Source organism: Hypomesus nipponensis, chromosome 12, assembly GCF_054491055.1.
Source record: "Hypomesus nipponensis isolate SF chromosome 12, ASM5449105v1, whole genome shotgun sequence".
Classification (NCBI taxonomy): Eukaryota; Metazoa; Chordata; class Actinopteri; order Osmeriformes; family Osmeridae; genus Hypomesus; species Hypomesus nipponensis.
The window spans coordinates 9,708,428-9,731,873 of record NC_140372.1 but is presented as its reverse complement, the minus strand read 5'-3'; the positions used below and the strand labels follow the sequence as shown (position 1 = coordinate 9,731,873).

Genomic DNA, 23,446 nt, shown 5'->3' with positions numbered 1-23,446 from the left:
TCTCTCTCTCTCTCTCTCTCTCTCTGAATAAGGAGTGATTCATCCATTGGCCTAGAGGTAATGAAATTATTCGCAATCAACTGTCATTTACAGAGGGGCTCTAATGCTTTGCCGGTTTCACTCGTGATGTCCAGCTTTTGTCCACATGCTTTCTAGGTGCTGAAATCTGACTGCTGAGTATTAGGACAAGTCCTTTCAACACACTACGGAGCACTTTCCTGTTCGACAAATTGTAACATGAATTATCGACAACGTGCTTATTGATGTGGCACGTCTGCCAGAAATCAGTTTTGTTGTTTGTAGAGATACACACGTTTCCCCATTAAATTGTTTTCAGGTGAACAGCTTTGTCAAAGTTGAGAAAGGGACAGCTAAATTTAAGTGGTGATAATAAAGTCCCAATGATGTCAAACGCAGAATTATACTACTGTGTGCAAAGAGGAGAGGAAACAAGGGATGAGAGTTCAGTGGGGTCATGTTAAATCAGTAAAAGTGATTGGCTGTGCAATCAAAGTTTGGAAAAGGCTCAACTACCTTGTGCTTGCTTTATGATTGCAATGCTCCAGGATATATGGAACCAGATTCAGCCTGATAACCAGGTGAAATTGATTAAATGATCATCTGGTCACAATGCCTAGTTTGTGCCTTCGAATCGGTTCCAAACAACATGGGCCTTGGTGACATCTCTATCACGTTCTGGAATTTGGCGTTCTATACAAGGCTGGAATAATGCTTGTTTGTGTGCTCACTCGCCTGTGTCTGGTTGTTTTGTACAGTGCACCAATCCACGCCAATAAGATAAGAGTCCTGTCTGCTTGATGGCTTTACTGGAGAGTTCCATTCTATCAGCTGATGTAAGCAAATGTATCCGACTTGGCTGTTATTGATTAGCCAACACTCTTGTCAGTAGTGTTCTCTCTACCTGGCTGTAATGCACCTATAACAGCTCTATAAAACCATCTGTCATCCATTATCGCAGAATATATCCGGTGGACGTTTTATATCAGATCATAATGGGACTGCTGTACACGGGCACAGAGTATCTGTGCTTTGGTCACGTAGTCTGTCACTTCACAGAAAAAAATCTCTGAGCTGGCACCTCGACCAAAACAATGAACCTGTGAACTGTGACCTGTGAATATTTCTGTCAGAAATATACTATGGCGCTGAAACATAAAAGACTGTGGAACAATGGAAAAAGTGTATAAAAAATCATTTAAGAAGCACATCTGGAGTTCAAGAGCAATTGTTTTAAGAAGCTTCTGAGGTTTTAAGAGCTGATTCCAGTGGATCTGGTGAGGTGTCAAAGGAGTGAGTCAGGCTACTTCTCAGTAAGCACCGTGGCAACCGACATCTATGACCATCTGTCACCTCATCCGGAATGAACTCAGCTGCCATCAGAAGAGACCAAAATATCACACTCTAAATAATAGTGTTCTTTTCAACCAGGGAGGGAAGAGAGATGGAAGAAGGGAATTGTCTGGGTACATGAAATAGAGGAATGTGTAATACAGTGCTGAGGGGACTGAGGGTAGCAGTGGACAGCAACAGACTGTAGACCAGGACAACAGAGAGAGGGCTCATGGTGCTGACTCCCTCTGTGACCTGGCTACGTCGTGTACTGGTCACAGAGAGGCCATTGTTCTCCCATTTCCTCCCTGTGACCCTCAACACCTTCCCTCCCTCCACTTTCTCCCGAACACAACGACAACAAACAAGACCACGCCAAGAGCAGCAGTATACTGTATGCAGCCAAGGTGTCGTTTATATCAAAACCAACCCCTGTCTTATTCATAATTCATAATCTTCCTACCATTTAAACCTATTAAGGTAGTATTGCATGTGTGGGTGGATGTGTGGGCGCCCATTGGGTGACATACTGTTACCTTACATAACCTGATGCAAGAACCTGGCCCCAATTTGAAACAACATGCAATACTGTAGCACCATTAGCACAGTGTAGATCGCACTGTTATATAAAACTGATGAGAGTATTTGAGTGGCCCAGATCTATCTGCCTTTGAGTTAAGATGACAAAAGGAAGATGGCAGCCCTGTCTCAGATTCGGTGGGAGGATGTTTTTACATAATAGTTATAATGTACTTCCTCCATCCATAAAGTAGAAGGCACCATGCCGGTAATCCTCCATGCATCCCTCTCCCTCAGGGTAGGCGTCTCTTATGATGGCCTACTTATAGAAGACGTTGGATGTATTTCCAGTGTTCTCAGAATGTCGCCTGTGGATCGTAACAAAAGATATAAATAACAGCAAATCTCTATTTACCAACAGGGAGACTTTTGTATAGCCTCTTACATGTGGACTGGAAAACCGTGTTAATTGCTTAGCATGTCTCATTTCCTCATATCTATATCAAAAGGCCACATGGAGCTTAAGAATGTGGGGCCCAGCAATTTCTTACCAGACAAGTTAATGAAATCATCTCATGACCGGATGTGTGGTGAGAAATTGTGTGAGGCTTTTCATGGTAAAAGCTTGCTGTCGACGACAGAGAGCATGGAGAGATGAATACTGTGCTTCAGAAGCCTCCCTGTAGTAGATGCTTTAATCTAGTGTTTGTTTGTGTGTGTGCGTGTGTGTGTGTGTGTGTGTAGGTCTGAAACCTTTCCTTATCTTCACACTTACCGCCACACGGCCTCTTATTTTTGACCATACCCTGTTGAATACTGCCCTCTGCTGATTACTTTTTACACGTGCAGCACTGTCTATGGGAATAATGACTTGTCAAGTAATCAAATGTGTCCTCTATTGAATGGTACTGGTATTGAGGTGAGTAAAATGCTGGCAAGCGCAACAGGATATTAGAATGAGAATGAAATCCAACCAAGCGTAACATTTTGCAAACCAGTTCTTCTCAAGAGGTTTCTTTATACAGTTCCTGGCAATGTGCAAAGGTGTGCTCAAATATGCACCATCGGCACTGCATTCATTTTCTACATTTTAACAGTGTGGACGCTCATGGTGTCATGTTGTGATCTGCATCTGCATCTGCTAAGCTACTGCCCTGGTGCAGGCTGGGTAACGTCAGGGCCCGCCAGGTCATGGCATGCTAGATTTGGCTATGTAGTCCAGCTGCTCCTCTTTGATAAAGCACCATGTTATTCCAGCCTTCCCTGGCACAGGCTGCCACCTCAGCACAATACCCACTGGCATACTGTGGATCCTTATTGGCAAATTCCCCCTGAATCATCACTGGGGTTTACATTGCTATTGTTCAGGGGGTTGGGGCTGGTGGTCAATGGACCGTGCCCATTGGACCGTGCCCATTGACCACCAGCTGCATGCTGCCCATCCCTCACCCACCCCCACTTCTATCAAACATCAACCCCCTTCCCCTTGTCCCGTCAACCCCCCCCCCCCCTCCACCTCCCCCATCCATCACCCTCTGCATTGATGTTGGGAATCATCGGGTAGCTTTATAACAAAAGACAGAGTGATACTGTATATTGTGTCGACCATGAAGCCATTTCACAGCGGCTTTGGGAAATGGCACAGTTGCTTTCACAATCACAAACTCTGTTTCATGCCTTGAATTATAGACAGGGTGAGCTATGGAGGAGTTTGAATGGTCTCATCTGATATCTAATCTCATCTCCAGCAGGGGTTTCTCTCAGAGATGTACCTTTCACCTGAGTGTGCCGTACTGACATGTCTGATTAGCCGGCAGGACCTGATGGTGTCATTTTAGCCCATCCAGCGCTGGTAGTCTGGGTTCAGTTTATTTTGACTATAAGTATGAATGTTTGTCACATATTCTGAGATATTCTACATTTGAAAGAAGCTCTAAAGAAAAATGATACCAAAAAAAAGAACAAAGTAGGATATCTTTTGAAAGCATCTTTATTTTCCTTTCCCAGACATGGTAGCGGACAGCAGCCTGCAGTGATGTGTTTAAAAGTCCTTCACACGGCGAACAGAGCCCACGTTGCCATTCATGCCTCCCCACTCAGTGTGGCGTCTGTACTCTCCCCTTTCCAGCAGCCACTGGCGCCCCCTGTAGTTGGGGTGTTCGTAGAAGACCCAGGCTCCCTCGAACACCTTGCAGGAGTGGACTTCCCGATTGTGCCAGCGCTCATGGAACGACGGCATGTTGTCTGCTAGTTCAATGTTCTGGCCCTCAAAGTTAGGCTTCTCCCACACTTTCATTCTCCAGACGTTTCCCACCTGAAGTAACACAGACAAAATCAAACAGACAATGAATGACATTTCATGCAATGGAGCATTTGAGGCAGAACTAAAACATGTCTACGCCTCGTTTATGGGAACCAACATTCGTGGGTGGGACCCCGGTCTCTAACAGACAACCTCACGGTTTTGACAGGGCAACACCATGGTGCAAAGCCATTTGTGTGTATATAATAAGAACACAGAATTAGCTAAAGAAATGTACTGAATGGTCCAAGTATGATGTATTTTGGATGTCCTTGTATGCCTCACAAGCTCTTGTGTATGTCTCACGCACTGTGTCCTCTATACTCACATTTCTGATCACCCGACAGGACCTGATGGTGTCGTTGAAGGCCATCCAGTGTTGGTAGTCAGGGTACTCCCCTGGGGTAAGGACATACTGGTAGCCTATGTAGTTAGGTCTTTCATAGACCACCCAGAATCCACCCTCCACCCTGATGGAGTTGCAGCGGCTGAAGTAAGTGTGCAGGTCACTGGAGTCGCTGCTGCACTCATGGAAGCGTCCCTGGAAGTTCCTGTCCTCATAGAAGATGAGCTGGAACACCAAACATATCACTTAGTCTCTTCATGGAATGTATTCAAGTTTCACATGATGAATCTTGTCATTCATTTTTACAGCGCTTACCTTCTCCATGGTCACTGTCAGTAGCGGTCAGAATTTATACATACTAAACTAGACTGCACCAATATTCTATTTATACAGACCAAGAACAATAAAAGCAAGCACATGGTTCACACTGTTTGAATTAGATAATTCAATCAGCAATTCAAATATTTATCCAGGCTCATCACATTGTGTTATTGCACTGAATCCCTGATCCCCAAACAAAGGCTTATGAAAGGTTCAAAGCATCGCTACTCACTGGTTGCAGTACAGCTTGCTGACCAATACAAGGGCACTAGAGGACATTCATTTGATTTGAAGCATTTTGGGTCTGAGCCCACTTTCCTTTTTTGTGTTGTAGTCCTAAAGATATTTATTAACAGTGATCATGTATAGCACTATGCATTGAAGCAAAACTTTTTTTAGATGTTATCTAGTTTTTGCGCGTATTAGGGAGTCACATAAGGAGGCTGATCTTATGAACAGTTTAGCACTAGCCATCTCACTAATGAAAATATTGGATGGTATACTGTAAAGCACAACTCTTCAACTCTTCATACATTAGAATAGTTTGGTCTGACAGTCTAAGTAGTAATATCAGCCATTTCAGTGATTGTTTATTTTATTCTATTGCCAAGCAATTATAAGATGCTGCATAAACCAGGAAACATTCAAGCCATTTTCAAAATGTACATGTTGCTAAAAATATATTATAGACCATTTTAGGATGCAAGTGACTCACTGTGTAGTTGTCTTAAGAATTCACTGCAGTAAAAATTGGCTCTTGACAAACACACTCAATCTCTATTCCCATAGATATAATACCGATTGCTCTGGATTCAAATGTACATGTTAGGAACCATCATAAACATTTATTTTCTTTAATGATTTATTGATTCAGACAGGGGGAGTCTTGGAAAACAGTGAGCTGACTTTAGAACGTTTATTGATGCTTCCACTGTTAGGCCTAGTTCCAGTTGACATGACTCTAAAACTCAGTGATCTTGCGGAAGGAGCCCACCCCAGGCGAGGCTGCTTCCCAGTCAGTGTGCTTGCGGAATTCCCCCCGTTCCAGGAAGTACTGGCGCCCCCTGTAATTGGGGAGCTCGTAGAAGCCCCAGGCGCCATGAGTCACAATGCAGGAGTAGACCTCCTGGAACTTGAAGGCCTCATAGACCGATGGACAGTCCTCTACGCACTCCACCATCTGCCCCCCAAAGTCAGGTCTTTCATACAGCCTCAGCTTCCACACATTACCGTGGACCTAAAGGGTTAGGCACAAGAAGACATGTCAATGTAGATGCATCACCTCAAATATCATGATTGTAGTAACATACAGACATGCTTGCGTTTCTCACATTTTTCACCCAGCGGCAAGACTTAATGCTTTCATTGAAGCCCATCCAGTGCTGGTAGTCAGGATACTCCCCAGGGCTCATGATATACTGGAAACCCTTGTAGTTGGGTTTCTCATACAGCACCCAGCAGCCACTGTCCACCTTGATGGAGTTGCAGCGGGTGAAGTAGGAGTGCAGGTCCGCACAGTCACTGCTGCAGTCATAACAGCGACCCTGGAAATTCTTCTCCTCAAAAAATGTGATCTGAGGTTATGGGGGAGAAGAAAAACATGGTGAGCTGTAGAAAACCACTTGAATACAATTAATCAAGTACATAAAGTACAGTATTATCAGTTATTTATGTTAATATAAATATTTTCTTTGTTAATTGAACAACTAAACGTCTTCAAATTGCCAAGGTTCAAATGTGATTATGTTGCCACCATCAGCTACATACTCATTTCACCCCTTTTCATTTGTATTCTACTTTACAACTTCCCAAAGTTGATTACCTACAGCAGACCCTTCCCGTACCTTTCCCATTTTGATGCAGATAGCTTCTTTCCTTCACTGAAGCAGCATCAAAGTATTTATCTATAAACCAAATGTGCAGAGTGTGGAAGGCCTTTGATAACTAAATGAGTGTGATTTGCATATCAGCAAATTTTTTTGGTCTTGTTTGATTTCTCTTTGTTCCTAATGACTCTGAATCAAAGAATTGCTGGAACAGTGAACAGAATGTTATAAAGGCCTACAGACAGCAATCTAGCAATGCATTTGTTACTTTCCATGACATATCATGACATGTGGAATAAGTACATAATCTCATTTTTTTATTTTAATTTTACATTTTTTCATTTGTATGAATTGTTTTCAGTTTAAGTTAATGATTTTTAAATTCTGGCGCTGACAACCTGCAGCAGGAAAGTTTGTAAGTTCATGTTTTAGGCTGACGTTTTGTCTCTTTTTTGCAATATACTGTACACCACATGTATTTATTTAACTTTGTGTGTTGGAATCATGATAAGCACATGTTGTTGAACATTTTACATCCAATTTTATTTCTAGTTAGTTTTATTTGCCAATCTGGATCGGACAGCGTCACTGAAACATTTGCTTATATTAACAGTTGCATTCAGTGCAGAAAATGCACCTAGATGCGTTCCCCAAAAAGCAATACTTTTTTGGAATGTTTTTTATCTGACAATAGGAAGTGTGGCAGATGACATGTGGCTCGTTTGAGTGCATGTGATCATTTGGCGCACAAACTTCATTGAGCTTGACTCTTCAACATCCAAATGTGTTTTTTTACAGTACAGTTAACTTGCGTCATAAATTATGTCCAAAGCAAAAAGTCAACATTTGATCAGGGATTCAGTGCAACATGATTAGTTATGATTTAACCATGGATGTGTTTGTTTTGTTCAGTTGCTGGCTCTCCATATTGTGTGGAATACTCCCCTATTGTCTCTCAGTCCTAGTAGCTGAGTCACTGTAAGCGTAGCCATGACTTCATGACCCTGTCTGTTCCCCGGACTATTAACATCCACCTCTCATAGACTATTGCTATGGTGACAAATGTGCTATTCCAACCCAAATTCTCTTACAGAGAAATACACTCACTTTTTCTTTCTTTTGAATGTACAAAGGTTACCACATTTGATAATAAACATATAACCTGTTAAAACACATGGACAATTTATTTTTTATGATGAAATATATTGGATCAGAACTGCTGAGTCATGATTTAATACAAATGATTGAATAGAATTATTTCCAATGACAATAGTCATGACAAATGAAAAGCACATTATTCATCAATTTTCATCAAATTGATTATTGGTCGTTGAAATCACTGTGGCTTTCTTTGGAGAGGGGCTCAACAGTACAAAAAGTCAAGTTGGTCTTGCAGTTAGAATGTGATGCACGTTTTAATCAAGAAGATAAAAATGCATATCAGGACAGTCTTGTGGGTGAACTGCCTGGCTGTTTGTGACAGTCGAGGGCACACTGCTGCAAAAGATTGACAGCAAGAAGCATCCTGCTTATTCATCAGGTTCAGAAATTTAAATAACAAAAAGACATTTCAAAGCGTATAAAGTATAAAAGCTAGAGTGAACCATGACCTATTGGACAAAATCCCAGAGCTACATCAAACATGGGAAAGGTACTGTAATCTAGAGTTTGTGACTATTTTATAAAGCCTCATATTAAGTTGAGACCTTAGATTGTAAATAGTATATGTTTGTAATATTCTCAAATAACTAATGTCAAATGATTAGTTAAGTTTGATTGGTCTGTTTAAGTCTAAATAATGTTCTGATTGGTCTGGTTCTGATCTCAGTAGGAAAGTTGGGATAATTAACAACTGTATTTTCTGTGACTTTTTACTTGCTTTGAGATTTCCAAATCTGCTTTGATGTGCATTCTGTTTTAATTTGTTTCTTTCAGATCACCTTCTTCGAGGACAGGAACTTCCAAGGTCGTTCCTATGAGACCAGCAGCGACTGCCCTGAGCTCACCCCTTTTCTGAGCCGCTGCAACTCCTGCAGGGTGGAGAGTGGCTGCTTCATGGTCTATGACCGCTCCAACTTCAAGGGAAACCAGTACTTTGTGAGGAGAGGGGAATACTCTGACTGCCAGCGTATGGGCCTGACTGAATCCATCCGTTCCAGTCGCATGATCCCCCAAGTAAGCTGTATTTCTATGATGTTGTAGCCCATTCTGGAAAACAATAGAAAACAAACAGGACAATGAAAACCCTAACTTTACGTATGATATGTAACCATCAGATGGTCAAACAGGTGATTGATTGTACTGAACATTATAACGTTATATTTTTCATAATGGGAAATGTGTTGAACCCAACAGCACAGAGGATCTTACAGGATGCAACTCTTTGAGAGGGAGAACTTTGGAGGTCAGATGCACGAGCTGATGGATGATTGTGATTCCATCCAAGAGCGTTACCGCATGTCCGACTGCCAGTCCTGCAACGTGATGGACGGCCACTGGCTGATGTACGAGCAGCCCCACTACAGAGGCAGGATGATGTACCTGAGGCCTGGAGAGTACAGGAACCTCAGGGAGATGGGCATGAGCAACACAATGAGGTTCAGCTCTATGAGGCGTATTGTGGATTCCTGTGAGGGTCAACGTCATTGATTTCCCTGACACTGACAGTCAATAATTTGGCTACATTTGAAATCATCTTTACACAATAAAATCATTGATGCTTATGAATGTGTTCTGTCATGCCTTACAATATTTGTGTCTAATGAAACTGAATGCAATCTAACTCAATCGATGAACTCCATACTGCATTCCACAGTGGTCACTTGGAATAATTTTAAATTCCACAAATAAACTGTAAATACAACAAAAACTCAAATATTTTGACCTTGTTACAATTAACAAAGGCGAACTAAAGGCCTTTCAAACTTATGCAACTTCATCTCTAAGCAAACTCGCATTTAACTTGAGAGGCAAATTCAACTTCAGCTTTTGCCAAACTGTGCACATTAAGACTATTTTGCCTTTTGCTCTATCACCATCTCAATTCAGATTTCTTGGGTTGAGCCTCTGTGCTCCGCTTATTATTTTTTTCTAGAACCTACTTGACTTTCAATTCTCCATAAAGTAGTTGTTTTGTATACACGTATTATGCATGTCACAATCAACATGAAAATAAGGTTACACCATTGATATAACTCATGGAAAAGACTGGAGACCAACATTCAGTGCAAATTAAACTATTAAACTTTCAGCCTTTGTAAATATATAGCAGATGCTTTTTTGAAGCAACCTTCAATTCTATTGAATTTCAACAAGCAACCTTATTATTTGCAGTCAAATCATCTACCTTGTTGTCCCTATATATATATATATATATATATATATATATATATTTTTTACTGAGTTAGACAATATATTGTACAGTAACTTTTGGAGGGTGGATTAAGGGAAACTGACAGTTGTTACCAAAGCAAGATCTTTTACATCCACTTAGTCATTGAGAACTGGCTCTGGCTACATTGTCATACTTGTGGATCACCATAAGAAAAAGTAACCTCAGGGTCAAGTGTGATGCATGTTCACTGCAGGTGACTTGGGCTGTATTCATTTGATCTTGTTGATATTTTACAGTAGTTGCCTCTGTTTTTACTTAAACAATGTTACAATGCTTGCATAAATCAGTCAGTTACCTAATCATTTTAAATGTTCAGTACCTGCTTTCATCATGTTACCTCATACTATTGTGAATTTAAAACAAAAATGATAGAAGCAATGTTGTTATGTAAAGAGATGAGAGAAATCAAACTGTCTCAATTTGAAAAACTTTATTGACTTTAAACATTGGCGACTAACAGGAATCCACAATACGCCTCATAGAGCTGAACCTCATTGTGTTGCTCATGCCCATCTCCCTGAAGTTCCTGTACTCTCCAGGCTTCATGTACATCTGTCTGCCTCTGTAGTGGGGCTGCTCGTACATCAGCCAGTGGCCATCCATCACGTTGCAGGACTGGCAGTCGGACATGCGGTAACGCTCCATCATGTTGTCACAGTCGTCCATCAGCTCGTGCATCTGGCCTCCAAAGTCAGGCCTCTCGTAGATCCTCATCCTGAAGGAGCCTCTGTGCTGTTGGTGGAAAATAAACAAAACTGATTACTCATTCTCAGCTGCACGTGGCTCCATAACAGTTTAAATGCTGCTCTAGTGTTGTTGATATCAAGCTATCTAAATCTGCTTGGTCACTCTGTCACCTACCGTGGGAATCATGCGGCAGGATTTGATGCAGTCACCCATGCTCATGCCCATCAGGCGCTGGTTGTCAGGGTATTCTCCCCTCCTCACCAGCATCTGGTGGCCCATGAAGTTGGGCCTCTCGTAGACCATAAAGCAACCACTGTCCACCCTGCAGGAGTTGCAGCGGCTGAGGAAGGAGGTGAGCTCAGGGCAGTCGCTGCTGGTCTCATAGGAACGACCCTGGAAGTTCTTGTCCTCGTAGAAGATGATCTGCAGGCGAGCATGTCATTCGTACTTAACCATTAATTTGTCTGACTTTGCATTGCATGTTATTTTCTATAGCCATGCCTGTGTTGCTGTGTGTTCTTGTGACTGCAGACTGAAGTGAGTATTTCCGACATAGAGATGTAGATCAAATGTTGCACTTACTTTGCCCATGGTCATGTTGATGGTGAGTGATTTCCAGATGCAATGTTTCAACATCGTACCCTGTCCCTTTTATATAGCATCTCCGTATGCATTGTGCAGAAACCGATGAGTCATCATTCTATATTGTGGTACAGGGCAGCTCTGTAGGGTGGCACACTGTATGCCACTTTTTGCACTGCACAGAAGTGCATATTTGTGTATCCAGCAAGCTTATCAGTTTTTTTCTGATTTGAATTACCATTATGTTACTTTGAAACATTATGCAGTTCAAAAACTGTACCCAGTTATATTTAACTACAGCCGAATCATTCCTTCAAAAATGCAATGAGCAAATCTTTGACAATAAGCAATTATTTTATTTAAACGCACAAGTTATACAGTTTTCACCAATAAAAAATGACAACACATGGTTTCCATCAAGATGATACTTAATTGCAGAATTAACTTTTTTTTCTTCCTTCATTTAGCTTGGATCACATGTATGACCTAACATGAACATGGCAAAATGTAAAAACATGCAATGGCATTCTGATTTTCTGACGATAGCAACTCCGTAACAGTAATAGAAGTGTGCTGTGGGAAAATGAATACAGGCCCACGCGGGCCTTGTGATGACTCAGGAGGATTGAAACAAAAGGGTACAAGGTGCTCTGGGGGTGAAGGTCTATATAAAAGTGGCACTGGATAGCGTAACAAACTGTGTCACTTGGTTATCAAAAAGCTATACCATCAACATGGGCAGGGTAATGGTTTATATGCATTGAGTATTATATGAGTATATGAGTATTATAACATGATCATATAGTCTAATTTGATGAGATGGTATCATAAGTGAGGGAGCATTTAAGCACAGCTCGAACCTCTTGATAGACTACGCCTTAACAATGTAAAGTAAAATATCTCCTCAGTGAAAATGAAAGACAATTTCAAGGAACCGTTTCACTTGAGGCAGATAGCAATTAATTGCAGAAAAAGTTAAAAACGACACATACTACGTAAAGATAGATTTGTTTTTTAACAATCTCAATAATAATCTCAATGGACACCTGTCAGTTCAGTTCAAGTTCAAATACCAGTTTTCCTGAAATGATTCCTGTCCAGATTAGCAGCACTATTTGCTTATCAGAAAACCCCAAACACTGTAAGGATGCTTGTGGTTTCTTTTTGCCTGCAGATCATTTTCTACGAGGATAAAAACTTCCAGGGTCGTTCCTACGACACTAGCAGCGACTGCAATGACCTGAACAGGCACCTGAGTCGCTGCAACTCCTGCAGGGTGGACAGTGGTTGCTGTATTGTCTATGATCGCTCCAACTTCATGGGGAACCAGATGTTCCTCAAAAGGGGCGAGTACTCAGACTTCCAGTGTATGGGCAGCATGGGCATGGGCATGCTAAATGACATCCACTCCTGTCGCATGATCCCCATGGTAAGACAGGGACCACATTTAACCATATAGAAGCTGTGCACATATTTCTGTTTCAATGCATGCTAATCTTTCTCCTAAACATCACTGGGTAAAAACACAGAAAATGCAAGTTGAGCACAAACTCAAACTGATGTATTTTGAAAGCATATAGATGTTATAGCTAGTCATACCAGACCTGGCCATGCAGTAAATCAATGTATTGAATACACCGGTGAGAACACATAATTTACAAGCAATTATTAATCCATTTATTTATTTGAATTAATCAAAATATGTTATTGATTTGTATATAAACATGACAGTGACTTCACCTGTTCTTCCCCAACAGCACAGAGGATCTTACAGGATGCAACTCTTTGAGAGGGAGAACTTTGGAGGTCAGATGCACGAGCTGATGGATGATTGTGATTCCATCCAAGAGCGTTACCGCATGTCCGACTGCCAGTCCTGCAACGTGATGGACGGCCACTGGCTGATGTACGAGCAGCCCCACTACAGAGGCAGGATGATGTACCTGAGGCCTGGAGAGTACAGGAACCTCAGGGAGATGGGCATGAGCAACACAATGAGGTTCAGCTCTATGAGGCGTATTGTGGATATGTGTTAAAGTTACTTACATCAGAAGAATGTAAAATGTGCCAATAAAACTTATTTTGACATAATTATTGTACTTAGTATACATTTCTTAAAACCTGACAACTTGACATGTTCAGCAAAGGTCCCTCGTCTTAATCCCAACATTTCATTAAAAAAAAATAAACAAACCAAAACAGACATTCATTCACCTTCAAATCGACTCCAAAAAAGAGAAATGTATCAATTGAGCTGTATTTGAGTTTGAATGAGCATTTTGCTGATAGTTCTGTCAAACATTCAACCATAGACATTTGCTTATGTGTGAGCGACTTCATCAGATTGCATTTAAGTAAGCGGGTTTCCAACCTTAAAAAGGTAAGTCAACTTGGGGGCTGAGGGTTTTTGTGCCAGGAAGCCATAACTCTTCTTTCAAGTTTAGGTAGCTAATAGAGTTAGCTTTAACACTTAAAGTAAAATTGATAGTCAACTGTGAGCAACATACGGTATGATTTAGAAATAGTCAAAGCACATACTATCATCAGTTTACTTTTGATTTCCTTCAAAGCATTGTGTTAACTCCAATAATCTTTGCAAGTTTACAGTATGCTCGAGAGGTTTCTGCTCTGGCTTAATGTTTGTCTGTGTTTTCATTCTGCCTTACTGTATATCGAGAATATTCTCTTTTCCAAGTAGACAATGAGAGCTCATCAAAACAATACAGGACATGATAACTCTGCACACCAGATGATAGTGTACTGTACTGTACAGCCAAATGCTAAGTCAGGGGTTTTCACAATAGGAGGGCCCATTTCACTGGATTTAATATAAAAGAAAGGTAGGCTGAATGTTAATTGTATATTTTGTCTATTTAGGTGCACTTACTGAATAAACAAAGGTAAACATACATAAACGAAACATGAACATGATCAATTTGCAATTACTCCCTGTGTGAGTTAACAATTCATTTAAACTCTTGTCATACAGTATATAACTCAAGTATAACAAATATTTGAGCACTATATTAATGAACTTAATCCTCAAGGTACATTGATTTTGGAGTTGGGTATGAGTTACTGCACCAGGTTTTGTCATGCAGCGAGCATGGATCAGGCTGAATTTGAGAACCTTGCAAAATCCAAATTTCCACTTTGCAGATCTTTTGGTTGTTTCATAGTTTGTTTGTTTTTTAAATGAAATAAAATATTGTTTTACAAAATGTTCTGTGCCTTGTGCATCTTTGCAAAAATGTACATGCACATACACATGCATTTTACGTAAACTTGAAAGACAAAACATTGTTTTATCTTGAGTAAATACTTATCAAAAGTATGCCATGAAAGTAGTCTGCAGTTTGCATTTGATTTGATGATGAACACCCCCATTTCACCTTACAGAGCACTAAATGATAAGTTGCAATCTGCACAGCTTTGATGTATAATACAGTACTGACTGAACTCTGCTGACACAGAGATTTATACAACTGGGCAGCAAATTCTTTTGGAGCCACATCAAGCATAAAAGGCAGCGCTCCAGTTAGGAGTACAACAGAAATCAAAAAACAGTAACCATGAACGGGAAGGTAAATGAGGGATGGGGATCACCATGGGCACTCTATATTACCAAATCTTCTGAGAAAAAAAATGACTATGTTTGACAAATGAGACCGATTGCCTCTGTAAAATATCAACTAACTATGTAGACAAATGGTTGTATTAGCAGATTGAGTAGTGTGACATTAGCCTTCAGTACATAGCTCATCATCACTGTGTTGCAATCTCTTGCAAGGTCTCGCAAAGTTATTGCAAGATAGGAACAAGTTTAGCCTTGCCTGGTTTTTCCTGCAACTCAAATATCCGAATCCCGACACTGTCTGGGCATATTCTCTTATTCCGCCCAACAGATCATCTTCTACGAGGACAGGAACTTCCAGGGTCGCTCCTATGAGTGCAGCAGCGACTGCTCCGACATGTCCTCCCACCTGAGCCGCTGCAACTCCTGCAGGGTGGAGAGTGGCTGCTTCATGGTCTATGATCGCCCCAACTACATGGGTCAGCAGTACCTGCTGCGGAGAGGGGAGTACCCTGAGCACCAGCGCATTATGGGCTTCAGCGACTGCATCAGGTCCTGCCGCATGATCCCCACAGTAAGCTATGGCACGGTCCGGATTTGTGTGCACCAAATAGCAATTTCTCAAAGGGCTTGAGTCTGCCATAGGATAATTTTAGGCTGTGTTTGTGAAAATGTTTGTATGAGATTAATCAGTAAACTAGTAGACCACCTTGTTGACAGAAAATCAGATGAAAGCAATGATTTGTTGTTATGTTCCATACAGCCCAGAGGCCCCTTCAGGATGAGGATCTATGAGAGGGAGAACTTCGGAGGTCAGATGCACGAGCTGATGGATGATTGTGATTCCATCCAGGATCGTTACCGCATGTCCGACATGCAGTCCTGCAACGTGATGGAGGGTCACTGGGTCATGTACGAGCAGCCCCACTACAAGGGCAGGATGATGTACCTGAGGCCTGGAGAGTACAGGAACCTCAGGGAGATGGGAAATGATGACATGGGATTCCGTTCCATTAGACGCATCACAGATTCATATTAAATGTATTGCCTCTAAGTGCAGGCGTTTTTAATATACACTTTAAACACTTCATTTTTTTCTGTCTTATTCTTCCTTAACAAAGCATTATAAAATGAATAGCAACTGCATTAAACTGTTACAAAATCAGACCTGTTGTAGCAATTTACTTACTAGCAAATTTATGTTCATGTGCATGCTGCCAAGAAATATGGTGTGGTTTAAGCTGTTAACAATACCATAGTCCTCCAGAGCAAACTTTCTGCATAAACTACATAATAAAAATAAATTAAAATGATCCTCAGCATAGAGACCTAGTGGTCACAACCAGTAAGCCAATTACACTAACTTGACATGGATCATTCAAATCTGCCATTTAGTGTGCAACATCTTGAATAAATGCATAAGGCAGCGCTCCAGTGAGGAGTACAACAGAAATCAAAACACAGTGACCATGAACGGGAAGGTAAATGAGGGATGGGGATCACCATGGGCACTCTATAATACCCTAGAGTCTCATTGTCTCTGTAAAATATCAACTAACTATGTAGAAAAATTGTTGTATTACCAGATTGAGTAGAGTGACATTAGCTTTCAGTACATAGCTCATCACTGCATTGCAAAGTCTTGCAAGGTGCATTTGAACACTTTAAAGTTATTGCTAGAAAGGAATAGGTTTAGCATTCCCTGAAAATCGTTTGCTTTTTCTGCAACTCAATAATAAAAATAAATCTAACAGCTGCAGTGCATTTTCGAATTGTAAACAAATACAACAATAACAGATTAGTTACCATAATCAGCTTCTATAGTTAATGATAGTGTCAGCTGGACACCAATATGTAGGAAACAAGTGTTCATAGTGTAAATGTTAACATGGACACTTTTACAATGCTCCTCCCCCTACAAAGTATGATTAATGGAAATGATCCACTGTTATCAAGAGTAGGCTTCATATTTATGAGTGGACCCACACAAAAGAGTGATGTGATAATATCGTATTTTGACTTAATATTGTTACAGTATTTTATTGATTTATAACCACATGTGAAAAAACTACTTGTTTACAAACTACACTGTTTACAAACAGTGCTTTCATTTAGGTCAAAAATAGTCTGTGGCCTGTGGTATTTGAAAAAAATGTTATCGAGTCTAGGGAAATTTCTTTTTTTTTATCCATTCACAAATTACAATACAGAGTACTGACCTCTGGTCACGTACGTACACAATGATGAATGACAATTCTGTGACTGTAAATACAGTTCAAAGAGGCCCCTTTAACAATACAGCTCACTCAGTGCTTTAAACAATAGATATGTAGATTATCTGCATGTGAAGCAAGGTATAAAAGTATTCAAGGTTGGTGCATCAGATATACAAATTTATCATTTTCATACACTGTCAGAAGCCCTCTACAGATTCACCATGACCATGGGCAAGGTAAGTAAACTTCTGAAGTGCAAGTCAACATTGAAAAGTAGAATGAAAGATTGAATCGTCAAGAAACTGTACAGTAACAATAATTTGTATCATTCCACCAGATCATCTTCTACGAGGACATGAACTTCCAAGGTCGTTCCTATGAGACCAGTAGCGACTGCCCTGACCTCACCTCCTTCCTCAGTCGCTGCAACTCCTGCAAGGTGGAGAGTGGCTGCTTCATGGTCTATGACCGCTCTAACTTCATGGGTAACCAGTACATTGTGAACAGAGGGGAGTACTCTGACTACCAGCATATGTGCTTGAGTGACTGCATCAGGTCCTGCCGTGTGATTCCTATGGTAAACCCAAATTCCTATAACTATCTCAGCTAGTTGGACTCAGTTGGAAGGTGACCAGATTTGTTTGCAATGGGCCCTAATTATCTTGCTTCTCTCTCCCATTACAGCACACGGTGAAAATCAGTGAGACGGAGAACTTCGGAAGCGAGATGCACGAGCCGATGGACGACTGTAACAACATGATTGATAATCAGCCGATTGTCTGTGTTGATAAACCTTTTGTCCTACGGCCGGTAATATGTTTGGACGGGCCCTCGATGAGTGAATATAGCCAAATAATGTCACTCACTCATGCTAATCACTCTGTCATGGACTGATGGTGTGATCCAAGCTTGTCTAATAAATAAAGTGAACCCTTTTCCAATTGTGGTGCATTCCTTGGCCCTACCGTCTGACAGAAAATCATCTAACAATGATGGATCGTTACCGCATGTCCGACTGCCAGTCCTGCAATGTGATGGACGGCCACTGGCTGATGTACGAGCAGCCCCACTACAGAGGCAGACAGATGTACATGAGGCCTGGAGAATATAGGAACTTCAAGGAGATGGGAATGAACAACATGATGAGAATCAACTTTATGAGGCGTATTATGGATTAATTCACTGTTTTTTAACAGTAGATGTTTTATAAAGGCTTGTACATAAAAGCACATCTATACATTGTGATATTTAAGGGACAAAACACAAGAATCAACAACATTCTATAACATCAAAAGGTAAGTTTTAAATATTTTTTATATCAAATTATTGTAAAACTATAAACAAATACGAATGAAAGAAATTATACCACCATGCAAATCAAGGCTGATCTTCTAAAGGTTCAAAGCAAGAGGTGTGAGCAAGTTATGTCCTGTAGATAATTCATAAACAAAGACATGGTGGCAAGAAGAAAAGGAAGCACTCTCAGTCTTTCCCGATGCAGACAAGACAAGTAAACTTGACCTCCAGTCACCAGTGATCGAGTTAGTGTCTTGCACTGCCCCCTTACAGCAAGAAAACAGATCACTCTGTTTTACATGGAGGAGCACTTGGACTTGGCCCCCAGACGCCACTGATGAGGCTCACCACTGCCCTGGGAGGAGGGACAGGACGATGGGGATTCAGAGAATTTCTCTGATAGATGACCTGCATGCATGTGTGTGTATGTTCCACGATTGTGAGATTGGAAAAAGTTTTATTCTCAAATAATAACAATGGAGTCATTTTAAAACTCAATTTATGATGTACTATAGTTAGGTTACTGTTGATAAAAGATTTATGAATTAGAAAGTCCAAAAATATTACATGTTTACATTTACATTTAAGTCGTTTAGCATTTTTTTCTATCCAAAGCAACTGTCACAGAGTACATTTGTCAAGAATATATATTCTTATTTTTGAATAGTACAGCCCTCAGAGACATAACATAATTTGATTATTTAATGACTAAGCTTTGCTTTAACCTCAAATTTGTATGAGTTTAAATGTAATTGACAAACAATTATATTTTATTTCAATGCAGCATGATGTAAAAGCAAATATTACATATGTTTAGAGTTCAGCTAAATTGCTACCAGCATTAAATCTCAAACACTTTGCATTTAGAATTACAGATAAAAGTTTACCCTTTGTATGGTTTTAGTTCAGTTTACGGTAAACTACAACCTTCCTTTGTTTGGCAGGCCACTCAGTTCTTTTGTTATACCAGCGAGAGACACATGACAGTGTCCAAACATCCGAGAAATGTAATCTATAGAAAGTGCCACAATGGGAGGGTTTTGTTTCAAACAAAAGCATAAACAGAAAGAACTAGCAATGCTGACAATATTGAAATGAATAGAGGCTGAACTGTAAATATGCGCTGTATAAAAGCTGTACAGCGACACTAAATGTCTTCTATTTTGTCATGAGAGTAGACTGGGTATGGGAGGTCTCTGTCCTATTACTCTTTACTGTAAGCAGATAGACGTTTGGTAGAATGCATACCTTCTTGTCTGATACCTCAGATGACAATGTTTGGCATCACTTAAGGACAGTTAACATCTCAGTAGGGCTGAGCCCTGCAAACAACATATTATGCTTGCCATTTTTTGTTGGAAAAGTTGATCCTGCAGTGTAATACCTCACGTATGTATAAATGTGTTGAAATATTCAACTTAAACTATACTGTTTGTCTAGATGTTGAAAGGCAAGGAATGCTAATTCATGTGTATTCATTTTTGTGTATTGTTTTTTGTTGTAGCTTTTTCACTTTACTACTTTTAATTGGTTTATTTTTAGTGCAGAATCCTGTATTATGTGTTAAAGTAGTTCACAATGTTAAGAATACTTTTCTTAGATGGATCCTGAAAGTTCACAAGCATACATTGTTCTCTGTTTATCTGTATGTGTACAATGAGACATACACTGTACCATGGACCTTCACTTATTTCATTGCATTGATTGATTATGTGTTTTCCAAATAATATAAATAAAGAAATACCCTACAGGTGTACTCTGTGCTTGACAAAGACAAATTATACCCTTATTGTATTGTAGATCAATGTTATTGCATGTATCAACCTCACACTAAGTTTACAGATATGATGTGATGAGAGTATATTTAATTACAAGGTATGAGCTGTTAATATGACATTCAACCATTATACTAAAATCCAGACCAAGTTGTTGTGAGCTCACAGCATCAACTGAAAATACATTGTTTTTCAACAAAGTGACCGGCTAGGTCATCAGTTTCCATGACAATACCGCAGGTATATAAAGAGCATGCACCCCACCACAGGTGCGGTAGTGTAACTCCAACACAATGGGAAAGGTAAGACTGCTTGTTTTGCTCTGCATCATTTGTGCTTCAACATACAGTCTCCGTAGATTTTTCAACCGAAATCAATAAACGATGATGATTTGAGCCTTGGGTCTCACGTTGCAGTCTCTACAGTTTATCCTCTCTCTCTCAGTTGGGCTCACAGCTGGGGAAAGACGAGCTCCTGGATCTACAACCCTATAACACAATCCCGAAACCTTGATTGGTCTGTCTTTAGATCATCTTCTATGAAGAGAGGAACTTCCATGGTCATTTTTATGAGTGCAATGGAGGCTGTCCCAACCTGCACTCCTTCCTCATGCACTGTAACTCCTGTAAGGTAGAGAGTGGACTCTGGATGCTCTACGAACGCCCCAACTACACTGGGTACCAGTACTTCCTGAGGAGTGGAGCATACTCTGACTACCAACTCTGGATGGGTTTCAATGACTGTGTCAGATCGTGCCGTGACATCCCCATGGTAAGAGACAGGTCAAGGATCTAACCAAGGCCAGATATCTTGGTTTAATCATATCTATCAAACAATCAGGCATAGGATCACAACACTTAATGCCTCTACCTATACCTAATGATACAAATTGGTCCAGATTTTACGAGGCAATCCACTCTTTGAGGTATAAAAACATGCGCTTTTATCTCCACAGCACCAAGGGCCGCACAGAATGAAGGTATTTGAGCATGCTGAGTTTGAAGGTCAGATGATGGAGCTGACCGATGACTGCCCCTACCTCTCAGAACGTTTCCACTATAATGATGTTTACTCCTGCAACGTCATGGATGGCCACTGGATCTTCTACGAGCACCCATACTACAGGGGGTGCCAGTACCTGATCAGCCCAGGAGACTACAGAAGGTTCCACGAGTGGGGTAGCATGACTGCCAGGGTGGGCTCCATCAGACGTATCACTACAGAATTAACTTAAATGTGTTAATTACTAAATCGTTAGGGAATAAAGTCATGAACATTCCATTGCATGTACAGCATTTTTTTTTATTCACAACTCACAAAGTCCTCATACTTGAGGGAAACGTAACAATCACAAAATGTGTGTACATTGTTGAATTTTGGTTATTTTTGAGTTTCTGGAAAAACCATGCATTCGGATGGACCAAGAGTTTTTATCGTCATTATCATTCAGTTCAATAAGACTTTGGACACAATAGGTCTTTTGGGATGAGCAGTCTCCTTACTCAGCAGAATTTCATTGAAAATGATCATGTTACACCAGACTGAGTGGCTTGGAACAATTCTATACCATGGAAAGTTTGAGGCAATTCTATAGTAGCTTGGTTCAACCTTTTATCTTGGAACACTAATAGAGAACACATTTTACAATTCTACTAATAGTTCTTATCAGCTTATTTCGCTGATAATAAATCACCAGATTATAGGTTTTTCCACCGTCTAGTACTGCATATCAGTTCAGGTCTGCAGAAGATAAAGATGATAATGATGAGCATTCAATCATTCCACTGTGTCTTTGGTTTGGTGTATCAATCGCCCTCACAGTACTTCACACTGCTGCTGTCACTCCCCTGGTCGTGACACTGGTTCTGTTTCTCTTTTCCTTTGTGTTTTTCCTTTGTGTTCCCCTCCCTCCCTTTCCCTGTGTGTATATTGTTGCTACCGTAACAGTTACACCATGGAAACATCAAAAACAGCACAAGGTATTTCAAAAATGCAGGTTTATTGAGAACTGACAAAGGAAAATAATGAGCACTTCTAGTTGAAGTCGGTGATTCGTCGGATGGAGCCGACCCTGGGGCTCATGCCTCCCCAGTCGTTGTATCTCCTGTACTCTCCGGGCCTCAGGTAGTACTGCCTGCCCCTGTAGTTGGGCTGCTCGTACATCAGCCAGTGGCCGTCCGTCACGCTGCAGAGGTTGACATCCGACATGCGGAAGCGATCCTGGACGTTGGGGCAGTCTTCATTCAGCTCCATCATCTGGCCAGCCATGTCTGGCCGATCGTAAAGCTTCAACTTATAATTGCCTCGGTACTAAAACAGAGAATATCACATTTGTGAAATCCATGACAATAGATCTGTAATTGGCCAAACAATCAAACACATTTAAACAATATGACCATGAACCAATTAGCAGATTTGAGCAAACATTTTGTCAGCACAGCTGTCTTTTTTCTGGTCTAGTGTTTGGGTACTGGGGATCCTAACTGATCTCACCATTGGGATCATACGGCAGGACCTGATGCAGTCATTGATGCCAATCATCCGCTGGTTGTCAGAATACTCCCCTCTCCTTAGGAAGAACTGGTGACCTGTGTAGTTGGGCCTCTCATACACCATGAAGCAGCCACTCTCCACCCTGATGGAGTTGCAGCGGTTGAAGTAAGAGTGCAGGTCGGCAGAGTCACTCATGCACTCATGGTGATGGCCACCAAAGTTCCTGTCCTCATAGAAGATAATCTGTAGACAAGAGTTTCGACATTTTGAAAGTTACTTTTGTTTTGTAATTTTCACCACAGCTTAATGCCAATCGTTAGCATTTGATGAAATGCAATTTGATTTCACTGGAGATTAAAAAAGACAAGCGGGATGTCGGCTTACCTTTCCCATTGTCATGATTGGTGGTGGCAGATAGACACTCAATAGTGACTCGCCCTGTGCCCTTTTATAAAAAGCCGCTGTGTGATTGCGCAGCATAAAGTATTGTCATTCAAATAAGTACCATCTAGAGTAAGGGAAACCAATCTGGTTATGTATAGCAATGCTTCACTGTGTGAGGAGTTATTGTTCGTTGCCCATCACAGTTGATCAAAATGCTACCGTTCAGAGGCCGTATAGGCAGGGCTGGTCCACAGCATCAGCAAAACACAGTGAGGTCTGCATGGCACTGTCATTTTCAATATCCATGACATTTTTGATTGTCCTTTTTCAGCGCCGGTACGCAGAGGCACTTGGATTTCATCTGCCAATCTGTATTTACGT

The 23,446-nt window shown here is 40.8% G+C and overlaps 8 protein-coding genes and 1 pseudogene across 11 annotated transcripts; 5 read left to right on the top strand and 4 right to left on the bottom strand.

The window, feature by feature from the left end:
- Nucleotides 1–3,910: 3,910 nt before the first annotated feature.
- LOC146261016 (gamma-crystallin S-1 pseudogene) lies at nt 3,911–5,312 on the bottom strand (annotated as a pseudogene).
- A 487-nt stretch (nt 5,313–5,799) lies between these two features.
- Nucleotides 5,800–7,656, bottom strand: LOC146261015 (gamma-crystallin M2-like). Of its 3 annotated transcripts, none has more exons than XM_084668219.1 (3): nt 7,642–7,656; nt 6,170–6,412; nt 5,800–6,075 (listed from the first exon to the last, which is right to left on the bottom strand). In XM_084668219.1, the coding sequence occupies exons 1-3, from the start codon at nt 7,654–7,656 to the stop codon at nt 5,800–5,802; spliced, it is 534 nt and encodes a 177-aa protein (XP_084524345.1). The 3 variants fall into 3 exon arrangements, with proteins under 3 accessions (XP_084524345.1, XP_084524344.1, XP_084524346.1); XM_084668218.1 differs by lacking the exon at nt 7,642–7,656 and adding an exon at nt 6,665–6,691; XM_084668220.1 differs by lacking the exon at nt 7,642–7,656 and adding an exon at nt 6,683–6,691.
- A 650-nt stretch (nt 7,657–8,306) lies between these two features.
- On the top strand, nt 8,307–9,313 carry LOC146261014 (gamma-crystallin M3-like). Its single transcript, XM_084668221.1, has 3 exons — nt 8,307–8,315; nt 8,600–8,839; nt 9,020–9,313. The coding sequence occupies exons 1-3, from the start codon at nt 8,307–8,309 to the stop codon at nt 9,311–9,313; spliced, it is 543 nt and encodes a 180-aa protein (XP_084524347.1).
- A 1,198-nt stretch (nt 9,314–10,511) lies between these two features.
- Nucleotides 10,512–11,381, bottom strand: LOC146261013 (gamma-crystallin M3-like). Its single transcript, XM_084668217.1, has 3 exons — nt 11,328–11,381; nt 10,920–11,168; nt 10,512–10,790 (listed from the first exon to the last, which is right to left on the bottom strand). Exons 1-3 carry the CDS (start codon nt 11,379–11,381, stop codon nt 10,512–10,514), a joined length of 582 nt encoding a protein of 193 aa, XP_084524343.1.
- Nucleotides 11,382–12,058: 677 nt separating this feature from the next.
- LOC146261012 (gamma-crystallin M3-like) lies at nt 12,059–13,363 on the top strand. Of its 2 annotated transcripts, XM_084668228.1 has the most exons (3): nt 12,059–12,070; nt 12,502–12,756; nt 13,085–13,363. In XM_084668228.1, the coding sequence occupies exons 1-3, from the start codon at nt 12,062–12,064 to the stop codon at nt 13,361–13,363; spliced, it is 543 nt and encodes a 180-aa protein (XP_084524354.1). In that variant the 5' UTR covers nt 12,059–12,061. The 2 variants fall into 2 exon arrangements, with proteins under 2 accessions (XP_084524354.1, XP_084524353.1); XM_084668227.1 differs by lacking the exon at nt 12,059–12,070 and having other exon boundaries at nt 12,475–12,756.
- Nucleotides 13,364–15,237: 1,874 nt separating this feature from the next.
- Nucleotides 15,238–15,940, top strand: LOC146261011 (gamma-crystallin M3-like). Its single transcript, XM_084668229.1, has 2 exons — nt 15,238–15,475; nt 15,665–15,940. Exons 1-2 carry the CDS (start codon nt 15,299–15,301, stop codon nt 15,938–15,940), a joined length of 453 nt encoding a protein of 150 aa, XP_084524355.1. The 5' UTR covers nt 15,238–15,298.
- Nucleotides 15,941–17,338: 1,398 nt separating this feature from the next.
- LOC146261010 (gamma-crystallin M3-like) lies at nt 17,339–18,295 on the top strand. The gene is made up of 4 exons (XM_084668226.1): nt 17,339–17,353; nt 17,455–17,694; nt 17,802–17,873; nt 18,107–18,295. Exons 1-4 carry the CDS (start codon nt 17,339–17,341, stop codon nt 18,293–18,295), a joined length of 516 nt encoding a protein of 171 aa, XP_084524352.1.
- Nucleotides 18,296–20,481: 2,186 nt separating this feature from the next.
- LOC146261009 (gamma-crystallin B-like) lies at nt 20,482–21,422 on the top strand. Its single transcript, XM_084668222.1, has 3 exons — nt 20,482–20,490; nt 20,717–20,959; nt 21,144–21,422. Exons 1-3 carry the CDS (start codon nt 20,482–20,484, stop codon nt 21,420–21,422), a joined length of 531 nt encoding a protein of 176 aa, XP_084524348.1.
- Nucleotides 21,423–22,222: 800 nt separating this feature from the next.
- LOC146261008 (gamma-crystallin M2-like) lies at nt 22,223–23,161 on the bottom strand. The gene is made up of 3 exons (XM_084668216.1): nt 23,066–23,161; nt 22,682–22,924; nt 22,223–22,498 (listed from the first exon to the last, which is right to left on the bottom strand). Exons 1-3 carry the CDS (start codon nt 23,159–23,161, stop codon nt 22,223–22,225), a joined length of 615 nt encoding a protein of 204 aa, XP_084524342.1.
- Nucleotides 23,162–23,446: the final 285 nt, after the last annotated feature.

Coding starts and splice junctions, on each gene's coding strand:
- LOC146261015 (XM_084668218.1), bottom strand. CDS start 6,691: ATGGGAAAGGTACGGGAAGGGTCTGCT. Junction 6,413..6,664: donor AGGTACGGGAAGGGTCTGCT/GTAGGTAATCAA, acceptor CCATAACCTCAG/ATCACATTTTTTGAGGAGAA. Junction 6,076..6,169: donor CTTGCCGCTGGGTGAAAAAT/GTGAGAAACGCA, acceptor CTAACCCTTTAG/GTCCACGGTAATGTGTGGAA.
- LOC146261014 (XM_084668221.1), top strand. Junction 8,840..9,019: donor CCAGTCGCATGATCCCCCAA/GTAAGCTGTATT, acceptor TGAACCCAACAG/CACAGAGGATCTTACAGGAT.
- LOC146261013 (XM_084668217.1), bottom strand. CDS start 11,381: ATGTTGAAACATTGCATCTGGAAATCACTCACCATCAACATGACCATG. Junction 11,169..11,327: donor TCAACATGACCATGGGCAAA/GTAAGTGCAACA, acceptor GCTCGCCTGCAG/ATCATCTTCTACGAGGACAA. Junction 10,791..10,919: donor CCTGCCGCATGATTCCCACG/GTAGGTGACAGA, acceptor TTCCACCAACAG/CACAGAGGCTCCTTCAGGAT.
- LOC146261012 (XM_084668227.1), top strand. CDS start 12,475: ATGCTTGTGGTTTCTTTTTGCCTGCAGATCATTTTCTACGAGGATAAA. Junction 12,757..13,084: donor CCTGTCGCATGATCCCCATG/GTAAGACAGGGA, acceptor CTTCCCCAACAG/CACAGAGGATCTTACAGGAT.
- LOC146261011 (XM_084668229.1), top strand. CDS start 15,299: ATGTCCTCCCACCTGAGCCGCTGCAACTCCTGCAGGGTGGAGAGTGGC. Junction 15,476..15,664: donor CCTGCCGCATGATCCCCACA/GTAAGCTATGGC, acceptor TGTTCCATACAG/CCCAGAGGCCCCTTCAGGAT.
- LOC146261010 (XM_084668226.1), top strand. Junction 17,695..17,801: donor CCTGCCGTGTGATTCCTATG/GTAAACCCAAAT, acceptor CTCCCATTACAG/CACACGGTGAAAATCAGTGA. Junction 17,874..18,106: donor CGATGGACGACTGTAACAAC/ATGATTGATAAT, acceptor AATCATCTAACA/ATGATGGATCGTTACCGCAT.
- LOC146261009 (XM_084668222.1), top strand. Junction 20,960..21,143: donor CGTGCCGTGACATCCCCATG/GTAAGAGACAGG, acceptor TTATCTCCACAG/CACCAAGGGCCGCACAGAAT.
- LOC146261008 (XM_084668216.1), bottom strand. CDS start 23,161: ATGCTGCGCAATCACACAGCGGCTTTTTATAAAAGGGCACAGGGCGAG. Junction 22,925..23,065: donor CAATCATGACAATGGGAAAG/GTAAGCCGACAT, acceptor TCTTGTCTACAG/ATTATCTTCTATGAGGACAG. Junction 22,499..22,681: donor CCTGCCGTATGATCCCAATG/GTGAGATCAGTT, acceptor TCTCTGTTTTAG/TACCGAGGCAATTATAAGTT.